Raw genomic sequence first — 22,547 nt, forward strand, 5'->3', positions numbered from 1 at the left:
TGTGTAATGTGATAGGTATTTTAACATTACTATTTTTTAACACATAAAAAATGAACACTTCCTCAAATGAAGGAGAGGATGACGCAATCTTTGCAAAAGGGAGGAAATCTGATTTAATTTGTCCTCAACTCGCGGCTCAGACACTTCATTCAGGATAAATGGAGTTAGCCCTGAGTTAGCCTGCCTCGGAAGCAGGTTAGTTTTGAAGCGTTCGTTGCCATAGAAATGAACCTGGCTAAAAGGTGAGCCACTTTCGTGGTACTGGTTATCCCGAGTTGAACTTGAGAGTTGACCAAATTTACCTCGGTAACTCCTCAAACATGATTCGTAGTATAGAGCTCTGACCCTAGTCACTGTGTTGCCTAGGGTCGGGTTTTTGTCACTACTCAGGGGTGCAGTTGACTTTAGAACTGTGTGTGTGTAGGGGCCTCCCAAGTGGTGCATTGGTCTAAGTGCTAGAGGCGTCTCTACAGATCCGGATTCGATCCCGGGCTGTGTCACATCCGGCCGTGACCGGGAGACCCATGACGCAGCGCACAATTAGCCCAGCATCGTTAGGGGAGGGTTTGGCCGGCAGGGATGTCCTTGTCCCTTCGCGCTCTAGCGACTGCTGTTGCGGGCCGGGCGCATGCACGCTGACACGGTTGCCAGGTGTATGGTGTTTCCTCCAACACATTGGTGCGGCTGGCTTCCGGGTTAAGCGAGCAGTGTGTCAAGAAGCAGTGCGTTTTGGCAGGGTCATGTTTCGGAGGACACATGGCTCGCGATATTCACCTCTCCCGGATCCATACTGGAGTTGCAGCGATGGGACAAGACTGTAGCTACCAATTTGGATATCAGGAAATTTGGGAGAAAAAGGGGTAAAAACTAAGAAGTGTGTGTGTGTAGTGGAGGACTAGGTGAACGGTATATATTCCCGGGTTTCGGCACCAACTCGGAGCCTCCTGGGGCCTTTCTTACAGTGTGCATAGTCTTCGGTCTGCTCGCTGCTCCTCGTGTGTCCCTGTTGTTTCTGATTGTTATAAAGAAGTGCATGTGAGGAGGTAAACTGAGGTTGTATTAAAGATGTCTTGTAATTGATAAAACAAAGCTATGTGGCTGCATTGAAGCAGGTTCTAGGTGCTTTGCTATAACCGTTTGTAGTGACTACATTTGGTAGAACTGTACTATTTTCTCTCCCCTCCAGTTCTAACTGTGACATGATGGAGCTGAGGAGACGCTATCAGAGCCTGTACATCCCCAGTGACTTCTTTGACGCTGTGTTCACCTGGGTGGATGGCTTCCCCCTGCAACGGCCCTTCCAGTTCGGCAACTACTGTAACTTCCACATCATGCACAAGGAGGTGGACTCTCTGGTCAAGAACACTGCGGTGCTGGACCCTCCCGATGCCAACCACACATACAGTGCTAAGGTACGGTATACACACAGACAGGTTGCATGCGCATGTACATACACCTGTACAGCACTATGTTGTGATACATACATACATACACACACACCTACTAATACCACATACAGCGCTAAGGTATTCCACACACACCCTCACCTGTCCTGTCTGTTGTAATGCATTGAATAGGTGATGTTGCTGGCCAACCCCAGTCTAGAAGAGCTCTACCATAAGTCCTGTGCTCTGGCTGAGGACCCTCAAGAACTCAGAGACTCCTTCCAGCACCCCGCCCGCCTCATCAAGGTCAGTTAGGTGTCAACCAATCAGGTGTTTTTCCCTAGCCTGGCGTACAGTATGTCTAAGTTATAGAGTAGCATGGCTTAGGCTTGTTTTTGACCTCTTGTTTGTCTCTCTTTCGGTCTCTCTCCGTCGCTCAGTTCCTGGTGGGGATGAGGGGTAAGGACGAGGCCATGGCCATCGGGGGCCACTGGTCCCCCTCCCTGGATGGAGCGGAGCCTGAGAAGGACCCGGCCGTGCTCATAAAGACAGCCATACGCTGTTGTAAGGCCCTCACAGGCATAGACCTGAGTCTCTGCACTCAGTGGTAAGTCCCACTCTTTTCTCAACCTCATTTCTCTCTTTTCTATCGCTGTCTTTTCTCTGTCTATAACTAGGCCAGTGGTAGTATTATAAAAATTGGAAAGGCGACAATCCATGATGCATGGTTTTGTTAACTCCCAACGATTAATATATAGCTTTTTTTGTTGGTTTTTGGACATTAATGACTGATTCTGTCATTTGATTTGCCTCTTAATTATTTTTTGTTTTCTAATGTCTTTGGCTACCATATGACGCCGTCCTGCTTCTATCTATCTTTGTATATCTATGTTGTGGATGAATGAATGCGTTGATTTTTGTGGCTCGAAGCGCAGTCTCCCGGACCAGAAGACACCACCATTACTTTTTGTGTTTTAAATGTTTCCTTTTCATTCTGTTAAATATCTTACATATTTAACTTCTTGCTTTCACTGTCCTGTCCTCTGATTCTGTGTGTTCTCTCACAAACTCTCCCGTCCGTGAGGTCGTAAGATACACAAACAGAAATACTGAGCTTTGATTGACTGAAGGCGAGGGTTGAGACGGGTTTGGGTGTTACCAGGCTTGATGTTTTGTCAAAACAAAAAATGGCCGCTGTTATCCCTGAAAACCAATGGACAACCAATGGAGCGCTGCAGACTGGGTTCCATGCTAATGTTGTGTGTTGGGGGGATACTGTAACAAGTTCAAAAGTCATTGGGGGGTAATGTAGCCTAGGCTAGCCCTAGCCCTGTTTTTGAGAGTTGTGTCCCTGACCCCAATGTTTCTTTCCAATGCGCCTTCTTCCTTTGCGACAGGTATCGTTTTGCAGAGATTCGCTATCATCGCCCTGAGGAGACTCACAAGGGGCGGACAGTGCCCGCACATGTGGAGACAGTGGTTTTGTTTCTTCCGGATGTTTGGCATTGTCTTCCTACCCGCTCAGAGTGGGAAGGGCTGTCGCGGGGACTTCGGGAGCAGCTGGCTGAGAAGCTGTCCGCGGAGCGGAAGGAGGCTGACGGAGAACAGGCACTGAACCGCTAATCCCTCTTCTCATTTCCCCCGCTTCTCACAGGAAGAACACAGCCACAGGATATTCACTAGACATAACCACCCCAGATACACACACACTACATTATGTTATACAAATCTAAACACACACAGAGGGCAAACCAGATATCACCATCATCGCAGGCAGGATATTGAACTACCTGGTCCCCTTTAGGTTCAGTTCCTCTCACTGGTCCCCCCCTCTCCTACCGTCCTGCTACCTGGTCCTACCCCCACCGTCCCCTCCCTACACCCCCACCTGCCCTCACACTCAGCAGACACAGTGGACGGAGACTAGGTCTTATCTGAATGACAATGCCGCGACTGGCCAATCAGCTTCCAGCTTTATAAATGACTCATAATTGGGTACTAAACTGGATATAGCCTAATTTTAATTGGCTTTATTTGCTTGTGCCAAAATCACAATGAATAAAAAATGAACCCGCTTGCAATTTTGGCTGCTTGTATGAGGGGAGGATAAAATGACATTATTTGATTATTTGCTTGGGACCGCTGAGGATTCTAAAAGGGAACGCTGGAACCTGCAGAGCCAGTTGCATTGGCATGTGTTTGTTCTAGATTTTGTTTCATATTTTTTGATATATAATTTTTTTCTTCAGTTCAATATCTGCTGAACTTGAAAAGAGAGAACAAACCCTTCCTTAAGTTCTGTCTGTCGTCTGTTCCTGTTTTGATTGGACTGTATCTAGAGCTTGGTTTGTTCCAGGGCAGTTGTTTGGACAGATGGTTTTCTATGATCTTCTAGAACCTAAACAGAACCAAAAGAATGCAGAATCCTGAACTACCCAAATCAGAATCTCTGCCAGACTAGGATGGCTAGCTAGGGAACCCACATACAGACAGTTGGCATACACACTGAGTTTGGCAACACAAGCTTTGAGTTGAACCTGATGTACCTACCACTACACAGATACAGACCACACCCCCTTTGGAACCCACTGTCATTGATTTACCTTTTTGTGTTCCACAGAACGTGATTGATTGGCCGCTGGGGATGGGGGGGCGGGGAATTGGTTTTCCGTGATAAAGGTTTTATATTAAAAAGCTAGAGGGCGTCCCTGTGTTACCTACTACCCACCTTGCAGTAGCAGAGGACTACTTTATCATCCCAGAGCAACTCACTAGGACCAGAGAAACTATCAGACACATGATGTGAAGGATCACCTTTTGTTTTTTCACTATTTAAAACAACAGGAGAACGACTGTTTTAATGGTTTTCTGTCCCTCTTTCTTTTTCTTTCTCTCTATCTCGGTTGGACGTTTCTTTCTCAAAGGAGGAAGAGGAGAAGGATGAAGAAGATTCGAAGGAGGTGACCACCCCGACACACTGGACTAAGCTTGATCCGAAATCAATGAAGGTAGTATTCGACAGTTGATAGTTGAATAGCCTATACTTGAGAAATGACTGAATATTACTCAGTACAAAGTTAGTTACTTCGACTTTTAAAGCCACTTAGCAGATATACTTTTATTCAGAGATTTAGAGTACAGTGAGTGCATAGCCTACATTTTTAGTATGTGTATGTGATGCAGGATTTGAACCCACAACCTTGGCATTGCTAGCGAGTCAAGATACTGTTCTTCTGACATGCTATTAGCTGTTTTGGTTCAGGTGGTTCCCCACATCTATACCTGGTGTCATCTGGAACTGTGCAACTTAACAACAATCCTAACCAAAACATTACAGGGGGTGAAATGGTCTGGGATAGGGGAGGATTCTGGGTCCCCCTGGATAATTTTATTTAGAAGGACTGAGAAGCTCAGTTCTGGCTTTTTAAAGGACATTCTACTAGAAAATTATACTGAAAGAATCTAAAATATAATTTCAACCTCCAGAAATGAGCCCAATAACATAATGGTAAAATTATTTAAACATATTGGCCCTTCAGGGGTCACAGAAAAGGAAAGATAAAACGCAGAAGAAATATCTTAGAAACGCAGATCTAAAATCAATTTGTAAGTCGCTCTGGATAAGAGCGTCTGCTAAATGACTTAAATGTAAATGTTAAATGTAAAATTCTTCTTATTGTACATTCTGCTCTGCTTCAGTCAGCGTTCACTCCAAATCAGAATGTAAAATTACACATTTTGTGCTTCAGTTGCACTTCTCCACTCAGATTAAATATCTTTGCTCTCTTCATTGGATCACCAGACAGCGCTCTGACTGCTGTGTAGGCTACTTTTCTCCGGTACTTTCCTTCCGTATAGTTTTTCTCCGGTAGCAAGTTAAAATGCAAGATTGACTTCAAGCGAAACATTAGGAAATGTAGCTGGGTACATTCTTTCTATGATAAACATTAGAAATATGATGGCTATGCATCGTTTTTGCAAAACAAATACCTTGCTTTTTCATTGTAAGCTAATTTACTTGTGTGGCTGCTAGCCAAATAGCGTTGCGCTTCTGTTGTCATCTGATAAACGATTTTCTGCCGAATGTATTGCACTAATGTATTTTGGGTGAAGAAAAACTATAGTCGCACGCCCCTTATCACTACATTGAAGCAAAACACCACTGTTGACTTTCAATATAACACGCAGGGTAAATGGTTTTGAAAATGCAGGTTTCTGAAAGCTAATGCGACCCCTGGACCAGGCATAACGTTATAGCCAATTGATACAAATCATCATATCATTATGCCAGGTAGGTTAAGTTTATTTTTCCATTAACATTTAATTTGGAAGGTTTTATGGGAAAGCCTTTTAGAAATTGTGTAGGCCATCATTGTAAAGAAGAATTTGTTCTTAAACTGACTTCCCTAGTTAAACAAATGTAAAAACCTAAGTGGTAGACACGGGCATTCCCATGCCGTTACGTCTTCAGAAAGTTGCAAGAAATACACATCACTGATGCTTTGGATTGAACGAATCTGCGTGCACTTTTTTCTCTAGGGCACTCGGAAAGAATTGCACAGTTAAACCTAGCATTACAATTGTTCTCTGGGTGATTTATTTGTGTGGGGGTCGCACTGGTGCTCCCAAAATAAAATGTCAGGTCACACAGCAAAATATCTAGTCTCGTCCAAAATTATCACACTTTAGAGCCCTGATCACAAGTCATGTCAATGCATTCTTGTCTGTAGCACCTCAGCAGGGCTAGCATTTTGGTAGTTTACTAGTGCACTTATATTTTGTTATGTATTGTGTGTTTCATTCCAGCATTCCTGTATTGATGTGTAGTAAAGTGGTACAGAAAAGGCAGCTGACGTAATCCATTTGTTCAGCAGAAAATACATTAAAAAAAATAAACAATCTGTGGGAGCTTCCTATTTTGAATCACATTGTATACTCAATCCATCCTAAATGTGTAACAAAATAATTATAAATGATGAACTGACCACCTCTCCTGTAGGTGAATGACCTGCGCAAAGAGCTAGAGTCACGCTCCCTGAGCTCTAAGGGGTTAAAGTCCCAGCTGATCGCACGCCTCACCAAGCAGTTGAAAGTGGAGGAGCAGGTAGAGGAGGCCAAGGAGCCTGAGAAACCACAGAGCCAGGTCCCTGAGGAGGAGGAGCCTCAACACATGGAGGAAGACAGAGAGGTACAGTACAGGAGGCTAGGGTACTTACGACTTAGACACTTACTGCTAGGACACTTGTGTCTACTGTACTAACACCAAAGCTGGACAGAGGTATGCTTTTAGTGCATTTAGCTACAGTTAGCACAATGACAAACAGCATCACCAGGGATGGCTTACTTGAATGGGTCCACTGATTTCTTGTTTCTGATTATCCATCTCTTCATCCCATCTCTCTCTGACTGTCTGTCAATCAGGAGGAGGAGAGGAAGAAGCAGGAGGAGTTGGAGCGCCAGCGCAGAGAGAAGCGGTACGTCCTGCCAGACGAGCCTACCATCGTAGTTCACCCCAACTGGGCGGCCAAGAACGGAAAGTTTGACTGCAGCGTCATGTCTCTGAGCGTGCTACTGGACTACAGGGTGGAGGACAACAAGGAACACTCCTTCGAGGTGAGGCAACAGTCACACACACAAACACTTTCAGAGGACATTCAGGACACACACACAAAGTCTCAGGACACTCAGTGAACACGAGCACACACACACACGTATTAGCAGCAGCTGCACTGAGTATTGGTATCTCCCAGTCATACACTGAATTTTACACCCCGTTCACGAAAATGGTTTGCTCCTACAGACATTGAGTCACTGGCTGTGGCTTGCTATATAAAGCAGGCATACGGGCATCGAGGCATTCGGTTACTGTACGATTGGTTAGAATGGACAAAATGGGTGACCTAGTCACGCCATTTCAGTATCTCAAACTGTCTGCCTCCTGGGATTTTCACGCACGACATTGTCTAGGGTTTTAAAGAAAATGGTACTACAAGCAAAAAACATCCAGTCAGCGATAATGTTCCCTCTAAGCTGCGTTCATGCGCAGGCGCACAGCTCCCCTCGGACTGCCGCACAGAAGAAATATCAGCCTCCCCAGAGAAGCACGAGATTGAACTTCACTCAACTTTCTAGAGTTTTCCCCTTTAGTTAACACTATCAAGAACGGCATCTCAGAAAGCACCACTCGTCGGTCCTTGTGGTGTAATGGCGTGGGGAATGTTTTTCTGGGACACGTTAGGTCCCTTGATATCAATTGAGCAACGTTTGAACGCCACACCTTGTAGAATCCATGCCCTGAGGAATTCAGGCTGTTCTCAAATCAAATTGTATTTGTCACATCTGCCGAATTCAACAGGTGTAGACCTTACCGTGAAATGCTTACTTACCTTAACCAACAATGCAGTTCAAGAAAGAGTTAAAATATATATTAAATAAACTAAAAAATGAAATAACAATATCAAGGCTATATACAGGGGGTACCGGTACCGAGTCAATGTGCAGGGTACAGGTTAGTCGAGATACATGTACATGTAAGTAGGGGTAAAGTAACTATGCATAGATAATAAACAGCGAGTAGCAACAGTGTAAAAACAAAGGGGGGGGTGTCAATGTAAGTAGTCCGGTGGCCATTTGATTAATTGTTTAGCAGTCTTATGGCTTGGGGGTAGAAGCTGTTAATGAGCCTTTTGGACCTAGACTTGGCGCTCCGGTACCGCTTGCCGTGCGAACAGTCTACGACTTGGATGACTGGAGTCTTTGACAATTTTTGGGGTCTTCCTCTGACACCACCTAGTATTTAGGTCCTGAATGGCAGGAAGCTTGGCCCCAGTGATGTACTGTACCGTACGCACTACCCTCTGTAGCTCCTTACGGTCTGATGCCCAGCAGTTGCCATACCAGCCGGTGATGCAACCGGTCAGGATGCTCTCGATGGTGCAGCTGTAGAACTTTTGGAGTATCTGGGGAACCATGCCAAATATTTTCAGTCTCCTGCGGGGATAAAGGTGTTGTTCAGCCCTCTTCACGACTGTCTTGGTCTGTTTGGAACATGATCGTTTGTTGGTGATATAGACACCAAGGAACTTAACTCTCGACCCGCTCCACTTCAGCCTCGTCTATGTTAATGGGGGCCTGATCGGCCCTCCTTTTCCTGTAGTCCACGATCAGCTCCTTTGTCTTGCTCACATTGAGGGAGAGGAGGTTGTTGTCCTGGTACCACACTGTCAGGTCTCTGACCTCCCCCCTACAGGCTGTTTCATCATTGTCGGTGATCAGGCCTACCACTTTTTTTGTGTCAAATGTATGCATTCACTACTGTAAGTCGCTCTGGATAAGAGCATCTGCTAAATGACTAAAATGTAAACGTAAGTACACACCCCTAAGGGTCCCAAGTGTTGTGGATCAGCGTGGCAGATGTGTTGTTGCCTACCCTTACCACCTGGGTGCTTCCTGTCAGGAAGTCCAGGATCCAGTTGCAGAGGGAGGTGTTTAGTCCCAGGGTCCTTAGCTTATTGATGAGCTTTGAGGGCACTATGGTGTTGAACACTGAGCTGTAGTCAATGAACAGCATTCTCACATAGGTGTTCCTTTTGTACAGGTGGGAAAGGGTAGTGTGGAGTACGATTTGAGATTGCGTCATCTGTGGATCTGTTGGGGCTGTATTCAAATTGGAGTGGGTCTAGGGTTTCCAGATAACGGTGTTGATATGAGTAATGACCAGCTTTTCAGCTAGCCAAAATGTAATGGCTACCGACGTGAGTGCTACGGGGCGGTAGTCATTTAGACAGGTTACCTTCGCTTTCTTGGGCACAGGGACGATGGTGGTCTGCTTGAAACATCAGGGAGAGGTTGAAAATGTCAGTGAAGACACCCGCCAGCTAGTCAGCACATGCTCTGAGTACACGTCCTGGTAATCCGTCTGGCCCTGCGGCCTTGAATGTTGACATGTTTAAAGGTCTTATTCGCATCGGCTACGGAGCGCGTGATCACTAATTTTGGGGGTAAAGGGGTGTCCGACCCGGTACTAGATGGGTGTACCTGATCAACTGGCCACTGAGTGTATACGTATGTACACCGGAAGAATGTACACAATATATGCTAACAATGATATGTACAGCAGTAGATATATTAGTGAGCTATGTCAAGAATCCAGTATATAAATAAATATGTGGTGTGTACAAACAGTATAACTAAAATACAAAGTACAGAGTGTGTGTTTGAGTATTAGGTGTGTGTGTGCATCACCTGATATACGGCTAGGGATGGCTGTTCAACTGATGGCATGGTAATCAAAGCTGTTTTTTAGTCTCGGTCTTGGTACTGATGCACCTGTACTGTCTCCATCTGCCAGAAGGTAGCCCAGTGACGTCCTTAATAAGATTTGCATCAAAAGGTATCGTGTCTCTGTCTCCTCTTCTCTCCAGGTTTCTCTGTTTGCGGAGCTGTTTAACGAGATGCTACAGAGAGACTTTGGCTACAGGATTTTCAAGGCCCTGGCCTCTGTGCCTTGCAAGGACGACAAGAAAGACAAGAAGGAGAAGGCCAAGAAGGAGGCAGAGAAGAAAGAGGCAGAAAAGAAGGAGGCAGAGAAGAAAGCAGATGTGAAGAAAGTAAAAGAAGAGGAGAACGGAGAGCCGGTGACAAAGAAAGCAAAAGAGGAGGACCCGGAGAAGAAGGTAAGTGGTTCATTGCTCTCGAGAGTGAATTGTATTTATAGTGTTTTCAGAAGGTATTCATACCCCTTCCTTGACTTATTCCCCATTTTATTGTTACAGCCTGAATTCAATACATTTTTCCTCACCCATCTACACACAATACCCCAAAGTGAAAACATGTTATTAGAAATGTTTGATTACAGCTGTGTCTTTCTGGGTAAGACTCTTAAGGGCTTTCCACACCTGGATTGTGCAACATTTTCCCATTATTCATTGCTAGACAACCATTTTCAGGTCTTGCCATAGATTTTCAAGCAGATTTAAGTCAAAACTGTAACTCAGCCACACGGGAACATTCACAGTCTTCTTGGTAAGCAACTCCAGTGTAGATTTGGGCTTGTTAATATCTCAGTGTCTGGTGGGAAGCAGACTGAACCAGGTTTTCCCTCTAGGATTTTCCTTGTGCTTGGCTTCATTCTGGTTCTTTTGTATCGTGAAAAACTCCTCAGTCCTTAACGATTACAAGCATGCCCATAACATGATGCAGCCACCACTATGCTTGAAGATATGAGGCGTGGTACTTGGTAATGTTGTATTGGATTTACCCCAACCATAAGATTTTGTATTCAGGACAAAAAGTAAATTGCTTTGCCACAGTTTCTGTACAGGCTTCCTTTTTTCACTTGATCCATCCTCAGTTTTCTCCTATCACTGCCATTAAACTCTGTAACTGTTTTAAAGTCACCAATGGCCTCATGGTGAAATCCCTGAGAGGTTTCCTTCCTTCCGGCAACTGAGTTAGGAAGGATGACTGTATGTTTGTAGTGAGTGGGTGTATTGATACACCATCCAAAGTGTAATTATTAACTTCATGCTCAAAGAGATATTTCATGTATGCTTCTTTTTATTTTATGACCAATAAGGTGCCCTTATTTGCGAGGCATTGGAAAACCTCCCTGGTCTTTGATTGAATCTGTATTTGAAAGTCACTGCTCGACTGAGAGACCTTACAGATCATTTAAAGTGTGGGTTACAGAGACGAGGTAGTTATTAAAAAATCATGTTAAACACTATTATTGCACACATAGTGAGTCCATGCATCTTATTATGTGGCTTGTTAAGCACATTTTAACTCCTGAACTTATTTAGGCTTGCCATAACAAAGGGTTTGAATACGTATTGACTCAAGACATTTGTATTTTTTTATTTTGAAAAACATAATTCCACTTTGACATTATGGGGTATTTTGTGTAGACCAGGGACACCATATTTAATCAGGCTGTAACACAACAAAATGTGGAAAAAGTCAATGGGTGGTGTGAATATTTTCTGAATGCACTGTACATACAAAGTTTGCTCCATGATGTAAAGGAAGTGCTCGGTTTTTCAAACAGCCTGCTAGTTCTAAGTTGTGCCTATGGCATGTATTTTCCAAACCCAGGAGGAGGGTGAGAAGGAGGAGGAGAAAGTGCTGAAGGAGGATTCTATAGATGCGGAAGAGAAGGAGGAGGATGAGAGCAGCAACACTAATGCTGAGGAGTACGACCCTCTGGAGGCCGAAGATGCTGATGACGATGATGATGATGGTACATACAATGCAATGCGCCTGTCCGGGTTCATTATGCGCCTGTGTCCCGGACACAGATTAGCACTAGTTCTGGATTATAAAACATGCTCAAGAGAATCTCTATAACAAACTTCTAGTGTTAAGAAATTATTCCCTGTACGTTTCACACAATTTCACCAGTACAAATCTGACTGACGGACTTCTGTCCATTCTTTCTCAGATAAAGACGATGAGGACTCTAACGGCAGGGACAGGAGAGACGACCGCAGCAGCAGAGATGACAGGAAGTCCAAAGAGCGGTCCTCTAAAGACAAGGAGAAGAAGCAGATGGTGACGTACAACAAGGACCTGCTTATGGCCTTTGTCTACTTTGACCAGAGCCACTGTGGCTACCTGCTGGAGAAAGACCTGGAGGACATCATGTACACACTGGGGTTACATCTGTCTAGAGCGCAGGTATATATACACACACTGGGGTTACATCTGTCTAGAGCCCAGGTATATACACACACTGGGGTTACATCTGTCTAGAGCCCAGGTATATACACACACTGGGGTTACATCTGTCTAGAGCCCAGGTATATACACACACTGGGGTTACATCTGTCTAGAGCCCAGGTATATATACACACTGGGGTTACATCTGTCTAGAGCCCAGGTATATATACACACACTGGGGTTACATCTGTCTAGAGCCCAGGTATATATACACACACTGGGGTTACATCTGTCTAGAGCCCAGGTATATATACACACTGGGGTTACATCTGTCTAGAGCCCAGGTATATATACACACACTGGGGTTACATCTGTCTAGAGCCCAGGTATATATACACACTGGGGTTACATCTGTCTAGAGCCCAGGTATATATACACACACTGGGGTTACATCTGTCTAGAGCCCAGGTATATCCCACGGGTCACGCGAGCCCGGACACCCTGGGGTTACATCTGTCTAGAGCCCAGGTAGTGTATACACACACTGGGGTTACATCTTGTCTAGAGCCCAGGTATATATACACACACTGGGGTTACATCTGTCTAGAGCCCAGGTATATATACACACACTGGGGTTACATCTGTCTAGAGCCCAGGTATATATACACACTGGGGTTACATCTGTCTAGAGCCCAGGTATATATCACACACTGGGGTTACATCTGTCTAGAGCCCAGGTATATATACACATACACACACTGGGGTTACATCTGTCTAGAGCCCAGGTATATATACCACACACACTGGGGTTACATCTGTCTAGAGCCCAGGTATATATACACACACTGGGGTTACATCTGTCTAGAGCCCAGGTATATATACACACACTGGGGTTACATCTGTCTAGAGCCCAGGTATATATCACACACACACTGGGGTTACATCTGTCTAGAGCCCAGGTATATATACACACACACACTGGGGTTACATCTGTCTAGAGCCCAGGTATATATACACACACACACTGGGGTTACATCTGTCTAGAGCCCAGGTATAACACACACACACTGGGGTTACATCTGTCTAGAGCCCAGGTATATATACACCACACACTGGGGTTACATCTGTCTAGAGCCCAGGTATATATACACATACACACACTGGGGTTACATCTGTCTAGAGCCCAGGTATATATACACACACTGGGGTTACATCTGTCTAGAGCCCAGGTATATATACACACACTGGGGTTACATCTGTCTAGAGCCCAGGTATATATACACACACTGGGGTTACATCTGTCTAGAGCCCAGGTATATATACACACACTGGGGTTACATCTGTCTAGAGCCCAGGTGTATATATACACACACTGGGGTTACATCTGTCTAGAGCCCAGGTATATATACACACACTGGGGTTACATCTGTCTAGAGCCCAGGTATATATACACACACTGGGGTTACATCTGTCTAGAGCCCAGGTATATATACACACACACACTGGGGTTACATCTGTCTAGAGCCCAGGTATATATACACACACACACTGGGGTTACATCTGTCTAGAGCCCAGGTATATATACACACACTGGGGTTACATCTGTCTAGAGCCCAGGTATATATACACACACTGGGGTTACATCTGTCTAGAGCCCAGGTATATATACACACACTGGGGTTACATCTGTCTAGAGCCCAGGTATATATACACACTGGGGTTACATCTGTCTAGAGCCCAGGTATATACACATACACACACTGGGGTTACATCTGTCTAGAGCCCAGGTGTATATATACACACACTGGGGTTACATCTGTCTAGAGCCCAGGTATATACATACACACACTGGGGTTACATCTGTCTAGAGCCCAGGTATATATACACACACTGGGGTTACATCTGTCTAGAGCCCAGGTATATACACATACACACACTGGGGTTACATCTGTCTAGAGCCCAGGTATATACACAACACACTGGGGTTACATCTGTCTAGAGCCCAGGTATATACACACTGGGGTTACATCTGTCTAGAGCCCAGGTATATATACACACACTGGGGTTACATCTGTCTAGAGCCCAGGTATATACACACTGGGGTTACATCTGTCTAGAGCCCAGGTATATATACACACACTGGGGTTACATCTGTCTAGAGCCCAGGTATATATACACACACTGGGGTTACATCTGTCTAGAGCCCAGGTATATACACACTGGGGTTACATCTGTCTAGAGCCCAGGTATATATACACACACTGGGGTTACATCTGTCTAGAGCCCAGGTATATATACACACACACTGGGGTTACATCTGTCTAGAGCCCAGGTATATACACACACACTGGGGTTACATCTGTCTAGAGCCCAGGTATATATACACACACTGGGGTTACATCTGTCTAGAGCCCAGGTATATATACACACACACACTGGGGTTACCACCTGCAGAACCACTCCTTTATTAGGGGTGTCTTGCTAGTTGCCTATAATTTCCACCTGTTGTCTATTCCATTTGCACAACAGCATGTGAAATGTATTGTCAATCAGTGTTGCTTCCTAAGTGGACCGTTTGATTTCACAGAAGTGTGATTGACTTGGAGTTACATTGTGTTGTTTAAGTGTTCCCTTTATTTTTTTGAGCAGTGTGTATACACACACTGGGGTTACATCTGTCTAGAGCCCAGGTATATATACACACACTGGGGTTACATCTGTCTAGAGCCCAGGTATATATACACACACTGGGGTTACATCTGTCTAGAGCCCAGGTATATATACATACACACACTGGGGTTACATCTGTCTAGAGCCCAGGTATATATATACACACTGGGGTTACATCTGTCTAGAGCCCAGGTATATATACACACACTGGGGTTACATCTGTCTAGAGCCCAGGTATATATATACACACACTGGGGTTACATCTGTCTAGAGCCCAGGTATATACATACACACACTGGGGTTACATCTGTCTAGAGCCCAGGTATATATACACACACACTGGGGTTACATCTGTCTAGAGCCCAGGTATATATACACACACTGGGGTTACATCTGTCTAGAGCCCAGGTATATATACACACACTGGGGTTACATCTGTCTAGAGCCCAGGTGTATATACACACACTGGGGTTACTCTTTCTAGAGCCCAGGTATATATACACACACTGGGGTTACTCTTTCTAGAGCCCAGGTATATATACACACTGGGGTTACATCTGTCTAGAGCCCAGGTATATATACACATACACACACTGGGGTTACATCTGTCTAGAGCCCAGGTGTGTGTGTGTGTGTGTGTGTGTGTGTATATATATATATATACACACACGCACACACTGGGGTTACATCTGTACAGAGCCCAGGTATATACACACACTGGGGCTTGAGCTCAAGGTTACACACGCCTGCCCTGCTATTTTTATATTCGTCACAATATATGTGATTGTTGATTTGTTAATACTTTTCATAATGTTGATTGATTTGCAGGTAAAGAAGTTGTTGAACAAGCCGGTGGTGAGAGAGTCGTGTTACTACCGTAAACTGACAGACGCAGCTAAAGACGAGGCTGCTCCGTCCTTCAGTGAACCCCTGCTAGACAACCTGCTAGGTGAGGGAAGGAGACCCCACACTGGAATGGGTTGTTCACTTTCTCTTTTTTCAGCTTCACTAAGGTGGATCAGAATGATCCATTCCTTCACCAATGCTTCTGTGAATATCCAACATCCTAGTTAGAGCTGACCTAATGTGGTTTATTTTTGAGTCTGACACTCTCTCTCTACTCTCTTTCCCTCCCTCTGCCTTTCCTCCTTGATCACCACCTCTCTCTCCTCCCTCCTCAGGTAACCGTGCCTTGCTGCCCATGCTTGTGTCTTGTGGCCAGACAGCGCCAGTGGAGGCTAGTGAGTCCGGAGGAGGCAGCAGTCTGATAGTGTATAATGGAGCCATGGTGGACGTGGGCAGCATCATGCAGAAACTGGACAAGAGTGAGAAGGCCAGGGAGGAGATTGAGCAGAAACTCATGGTGCAGGACTCCAAGATGGGTAAGAGACAAGTCACCTCAACAGATTTACTCAATTCTCTTCATGGCCATTGGGACATAGGCCAGTATGAGCTCCCTCTACTTACTATCCTTGGCATCATTCTGGGCCTCGCTCCAAGATAGACATTACTTCTCTTTTCTGATCATTGTTAAACTCAGACTGGCTTTTTTAGGTCTTCAAAGGTCTTTTAAGCTCAGATGGCTTTGACACAATGCTATCATAATTCTACGGCCTGATGGCATTAGAATTGCCCCTTGTGGGAGGAAAAAATATCCTATGTATTTTTAATACCTGCAATTGGTGAATGAACTTCAACTGGAAAAAAGTCTAATTTAATAGAATGTATTCCTGAGTGTCTAAACCTGTGTGTATGTAGTGTTGTTGTTGTCTAACCTGTATGTTGTTGTTGTCTAAACCTGTATGTTGTTGTTGCTGTCTAAACCTGTGTGTATGTATGTTGTTGTTGTTGCTGTCTAAACCTGTGTGGTGGTGTTGTTGTCTAAACCTGTATGTTGTTGTTGTTGTCTAAACCTGTGTGGATGTTGTTGTTGTCTAAACCTGTATGTTGTTGTTGTTGTCTAAACCTGTGTGTATGTTGTTGTTGTCTAAACCTGTATGTTGTTGTTGTCTAAACCTGTGTGTTGTTGTTGTTGTTGTCTAAACCAGTGTGTATGTATGTTGTTGTTGTCTAAACCTGTGTGTATGTGTGTTGTTGTCTAAACCTGTGTGTTGTTGTTGTTGTCTAAACCTGTGTGTTGTTGTTGTTGTCTAAACCTGTGTGTATGTATGTTGTTGTTGTCTAAACCTGTGTGTATGTGTGTTGTTGTCTAAACCTGGTTGTTGTTGTTGTTGTTGTCTAAACCTGTATGTTGTTGTTGTCTAAACCTGTATGTTGTTGTTGTCTAAACCTGGTTGTTGTTGTTGTTGTTGTTTAAACCTGTATGTTGTTGTTGTCTAAACCTGTATGTTGTTGTTGTCTAAACCTGTATGATGTTGTTGTCTAAACCTGTATGATGTTGTTGTCTAAACCTGTATGTTGTTGTTGTTGTTGTTGTCTAAACCTGTGTGTTGTTGTTGTTGTCTAAACCTGTATGATGTTGTTGTTGTCTAAACCTGTATATTGTTGTTGTTGTCTAAACCTGTATATTGTTGTTGTTGTCTAAACCTGTGTGGGTTGTTGTTGTCTAAACCTGTGTGGTGTTGTTGTTGTCTAAACCTGTGTGATGTTGTTGTTGTCTAAACCTGTGTGTATGTGTGTTGTTGTCTAAACCTGTGTGTGTGTTGTTGTTGTCTAAACCTGTGTGTGTGTTGTTGTTGTCTAAACCTGTATGTTGTTGTTGTTGTCTAAACCTGTGTGTATGTATGTTGTTGTTGTCTAAACCTGTGTGTATGTATGTTGTTGTTGTCTAAACCTGTGTTGTTGTTGTTGTCTAACCTGTGTGTTGTTGTTGTCTAAACCTGTGTGTTGTTGTTGTCTAAACCTGTATGTTGTTGTTGTCTAAACCTGTATGTTGTTGTTGTTGTCTAAACCTGTGTGTTGTTGTTGTTGTCTAAACCTGTGTGTTGTTGTTGTTGTCTAAACCTGTATGTTGTTGTTGTTGTCTAAACCTGTGTGTATGTATGTTGTTGTTGTTGTCTAAACCTGTTGTTGTTGTTGTCTAAACCTGTGTGTTGTTGTTGTCTAAACCTGTGTGTTGTTGTTGTCTAAACCTGTTGTGTTGTTGTCTAAACCTGTGTGTTGTTGTTGTCTAAACCTGTGTGTTGTTGTTGTCTAAACCTGTGTGTGTTGTTGTTGTCTAAACCTGTATGTTGTTGTTGTCTAAACCTGTATGTTGTTGTTGTTGTCTAAACCTGTGTGTATGTATGTTGTTGTTGTCTAAACCTGTGTGTATGTATGTTGTTGTTGTCTAAACCTGTGTGTATGTATGTTGTTGTTGTCTAAACCTGTGTGTATGTATGTTGTTGTTGTCTAAACCTGTGTGTATGTGGTGTTGTTGTCTAAACCTGTGTGTATGTATGTATGTTGTTGTTGTCTAAACCTGTGTGTTGTTGTTGTTGTCTAAACCTGTGTGTTGTTGTTGTCTAAACCTGTATGTTGTTGTTGTCTAAACCTGTATGTTGTTGTTGTCTAAACCTGTGTGTTGTTGTTGTCTAAACCTGTGTGGTGTTGTTGTCTAAACCTGTGTGGTGTTGTTGTCTAAACCTGTGAGGTGTTGTTGTTGTCTAAACCTGTGTGTTGTTGTTGTTGTCTAAACCTGTATGTTGTTGTTGTTGTCTAAACCTGTATGTTGTTGTTGTCTAAACCTGTTGTTGTTGTTGTCTAAACCTGTATGTTGTTGTTGTCTAAACCTGCATGTTGTTGTTGTTGTTGTCTAAACCTGTATGTTGTTGTTGTCTAAACCTGTATGTTGTGTTGTTGCTGTCTAAACCTGTATGTTGTTGTTGTCTAAACCTGTATGTTGTTGTTGTCTAAACCTGTATGTTGTTGTTGTTGTTGTCTAAACATGTATGTTGTTGTTGTTGTTGTCTAAACATGTATGTTGTTGTTGTTGTCTAAACCTGTATGATGTTGTTGTTGTTGTTGTGTTCCAGCCGAGGACACCAAGCAAATCCTCCAGCTGGTATCAGCTAACCGAGCCCTGTCTAAAGATCTGGAGGAGGTGAAGGGAACTCTGGGCCAGACGGAGAACAACTTCAGAGCTACGGCGGAAGAGAAGACTGTCTACCACGACCAGCTCAGCAAGACACTCAACAACCTGGGCAACACCATTAAGGAACTTCAGGGAGTCCTCAAGAAGGTACAATTGATTGATTGATGAATTGGTAGACATGAGTTGGTTTGAGTTGACATTGGTGATAATCATGGATTTACATTAGGTCTTGAAGAAAGCACCTTACAACTGCTGGTGGATTGGGTTAGTTGTTAATGGGAGATTTGCATGAAACTTTAAGTTATGTTTAATAATCTTAAAGTTTAGGATTTGTACAGTAATCATCCCAAACCAACTGTGATAAGAAAGAAATGTACTTGTCCTACAACAAGTTTCACTATTTCAGACAAATGGAATGTGGCGCCTTGGAAGTGCCTCGGTCACGGCATGCTTGTTTGTCTGAAAAGCTGCACAATGACTTTTTAAATGCCGCCACGAAACCTTCTCTGGAGATAGTTAAGAAGCGCCACTGAACAGGCATTTAACTTGTCTCAAAAGGCTGCTTCTGTAGCGGGACTAATGTCCATCACTAGGCAAACAGATCTGTCAATCAAATGACCTCGAGCTGCCTGCGCGCTGCCTGCCTGCACACAGACCCCTCGTCCTAAAAAAAGTACTTTGAAGTTTGTTAAATACAATGACTTACCAATACATTTAGTCTAAAGAAAACACATCTATCTACCTTGCCATAAAGAAACAGCAGAAAAGCAACACAACAACCCATCAATCAGCAACGTTTATTGTTGTCAGGGAAACAATACCGAACATTCTATGCCGGAGCAGAATTCTACTGACTGAAAAGGTAGACGCTTCTGATGCGGCACTTTAAAAAAGAAAGTTGTCTGAAAGGTTATCAATTGCCGCTATCGACCCGTTACTGTAGTGGCGTCCTATATGTTACATAATGCATTCATAAGCAGTACAGCTATAACGTGACACATACGCCTAAAATACTCTTCCTAAAAAACACATTCGTTTTCAGAATGCCGCCAAACATTGTTCTATTTTTGTATGTTGAAATTAACTAAAGAATTCCTGTCTTGTTTCTCCAATTCCAGGAGGTTCCCTCAGAAGCCGCAGCTGACCAAAAATCCCAAACAACTAATGGTTCAGACGAATGAAAGAATGAGTTATGTAATCGGACACACTTCTTACAAATCCTGTACATATGCACTAAAAACAAGTTTCATTTTGGGTCTGTAGTAGCTGTTTTCTCTCTCATGGCCATAAATAGATTGGCATTGTGTGTGTGGTTCCCAAATGGCACCCTATTCCCTATATAGTGCACTACTTTTGAACAGGACACATTGGGCTCTGGTCAAAAGTAGTGCACTATGTAGGGAATAGGGTAGCATTTGGGACATTAAGTTCACTTAATTAGTTCTAATGTTTTTAAGTGACCTCACTGTTTCCACCTGAAAATAACATGTTAATTTCATTGGTTTGAAATTAGTTAGTTTGATTCTCGGGTTATTATGATGCGTTCTAATTGTGAAACTATTAATAACTGATATTTTGTTCAAAATTGTGTTGATTTCATTGAGAAGTGCTTCTTGGCTTACGGTATACATTTTTCATTTTTGTAGCTGCCTCCATTGCTCATGATAAATGTAATGTTTTGGTTTAGCCCTGCACAAATAGTAACACATTGATGCCACTATGTGTGAGTAGTACTTTATATCAGATCATTCTAATTTGCAATAATGGTGTTATTTATGTTCAAGTGAATTCATTAAAAAAATATATATTTAAAATACATAAACAATGATATTTAGAGGGGAGGGATGAGGACCTTGAAGAAGATATGTTTTTGACGAGTCAACAGAATGACTATAACATGTTCCTCCTCTTCTCCCTGACAGCTGATCAATTAAGTAATTGATCATTTTGTATTTCCTCGTCCTACTAATCTATGTAACTGACTAGACTGACTGCCACTGTTTTGAGACATGGGTTGTGTTCATTAGGGAACACTAACAAAGTAACGGAACATGAAAATGTGTGATTCTTATTGGACACGTTCAGATAGTACCTCCCCATTTTGGCCAGTTTGCTTCCGTTTGGTGCCCAATGAATACGACAGTAGTATAGCATGCATCTCCTTATGAGAAGCCTCAGTCTCTTGAGGCCTCTTCCAGTAGCAAGCTTGTTTGATCCTAGGAGTTGTGAGACCATGGTAGTCAGTCAGTCGTGTGGTCTATGTTACATCTATCCAGGGTGGGATTGTTTAGCATTGAGTTGTTTGTTTATTGAAAGGGAAGTAAATGCAAAGCCAAACCATAAGCTGAATGTCTCAACTAACATCAAAGGAACCGGAGCCCTAGGTCTCGTCCTGCCTTTTGACCACAGATAGAATGGTTGTGATTCTAGACTAAAACAACATGAGAATGCTACTGGAGTTCTGTTGTAGAATTATGGATGTTCTAGAAGTGATGTTTTCTGTTCTGGGGTTGTAGAACTGTGTGAGGAGTTATGATTCTGTCCCTCAGTGGGTGGGCACCAGGTGTGATGGTGTATGTATGCATTTCTGGATGAGAGCCTTACTTGAGACATGAGCCCAAAGCATATCATTTTTCTATTGAAAATGTACTGTATGGCTGTCCTGTGCAGAATTAAAGGAGTCCATTTTAACATTTTGTCTGATTTGCTTTTTTGTCCTGTATTTTAGAGACGTTTTGTATGTAAAATAAAATGTGTACAGTATATTTTGGTTAACATTGATATTGAAATGCTTATTGCAATGAAAGATATGGAAAATGCTTATTGGAGAGCAATTTATTCTAAATATTCTTATGTGTAAAAATCTGTGTTACGGGAAGTAGAATTTAGAAAGATGTAATAGAATGACAACCACCAGAGGGCATTGTAGGTTCTTTTGACAGTTTCAACACATCTGAAGTCTGCGTTCTTTTGGTGTGTGTTCCTCCTGATGATGTATTGTTGCTAGTCAGTCTTTGTCCCCGGCAGCTTCACACCACTCCCATCACACAAACAGTGTTGTAGTGGTAAGAAAATTGGTGGTGGTGGAAAAACTAACGTTCACTATACTGCAATGCAGTTTTCTGCAAAAGATGGGTAAACTACGTTTACCCTCCACTGCGTGCGCACACACACACACACACACACACACACACACACAGAGGGAAGCCTTAATAATGGATGTGATGGGAAGGAAGGTCTTCTTTACTTCCACATTCCAAAACATAACTCAAAGACAAATTATTGTATGTTCCCTAAAGGTGATAAAACAAAACATTCATGTCTCTGTGTATTGAGCTTGTTCTCGTTCACATTATGTGCCTCTTACTCCCTATGAATGTGGGTGAGTTTGCTTCAGAGAAAATGAACTAGAGGTGACATGAAAGAGGGTAGAGATCAAAGGTTGTGGCCAGAGGTCAGCTCACTGGGAAGCCAGTGTGACATTTCTAAACTCCCAGTCTACCTTTCACAAAAGGTCACCTCAAACTCCTCAGGTATTTTACATTTCAGGGGTCCATGGTTCACTTTAGTCTCATTTACGCATTCAGATGGTCAATATTTCAAAAAAGTATGTTTGTACTTACTGTGAAAGCTCATTGTATAAGGGATTTTACCCGGTGTTTCCCTAATGGTGGTGTTATGATATGGGGGGGAAGGTTAGTGTTATGACATAGACAAACACACTACCATGATACACTTACACACTCCATCCCCAGGTGGCAGCAGCAACCGGGTCTAGCTGCTGAGCCAGGCCTTTATTG

General features: G+C 43.2%; 1 protein-coding gene across 5 annotated transcripts in view; it reads left to right on the top strand.

The window, feature by feature from the left end:
* The window catches only part of LOC106613116 (cell division cycle and apoptosis regulator protein 1), a 36,567-nt gene extending 15,129 nt beyond the window's left edge, over positions 1 to 21,438 (top strand). For all 5 annotated transcript variants that reach the window (XM_045722543.2, XM_082976807.1, XM_045722556.2 and 2 more), the window contains 14 exons: positions 1,187 to 1,412; positions 1,578 to 1,691; positions 1,826 to 1,992; positions 2,783 to 2,993; positions 4,310 to 4,393; positions 6,385 to 6,573; positions 6,807 to 6,998; positions 9,809 to 10,060; positions 11,481 to 11,625; positions 11,827 to 12,062; positions 15,543 to 15,663; positions 15,896 to 16,096; positions 18,689 to 18,894; positions 19,866 to 21,438. In XM_045722543.2, coding sequence (XP_045578499.2) covers positions 1,187 to 1,412; positions 1,578 to 1,691; positions 1,826 to 1,992; positions 2,783 to 2,993; positions 4,310 to 4,393; positions 6,385 to 6,573; positions 6,807 to 6,998; positions 9,809 to 10,060; positions 11,481 to 11,625; positions 11,827 to 12,062; positions 15,543 to 15,663; positions 15,896 to 16,096; positions 18,689 to 18,894; positions 19,866 to 19,928 — 2,407 coding nt within the window. In that variant the 3' untranslated portion in view covers positions 19,929 to 21,438. The remainder of the gene's footprint in view (positions 1 to 1,186; positions 1,413 to 1,577; positions 1,692 to 1,825; positions 1,993 to 2,782; positions 2,994 to 4,309; positions 4,394 to 6,384; positions 6,574 to 6,806; positions 6,999 to 9,808; positions 10,061 to 11,480; positions 11,626 to 11,826; positions 12,063 to 15,542; positions 15,664 to 15,895; positions 16,097 to 18,688; positions 18,895 to 19,865) is intronic.
* The last annotated feature ends 1,109 nt before the right edge of the window (positions 21,439 to 22,547 follow it).

This window comes from Salmo salar, chromosome 01 (genome assembly GCF_965601325.2).
Source record: "Salmo salar chromosome 01, fSalSal1, whole genome shotgun sequence".
Lineage (NCBI taxonomy): Eukaryota > Metazoa > Chordata > Actinopteri > Salmoniformes > Salmonidae > Salmo > Salmo salar.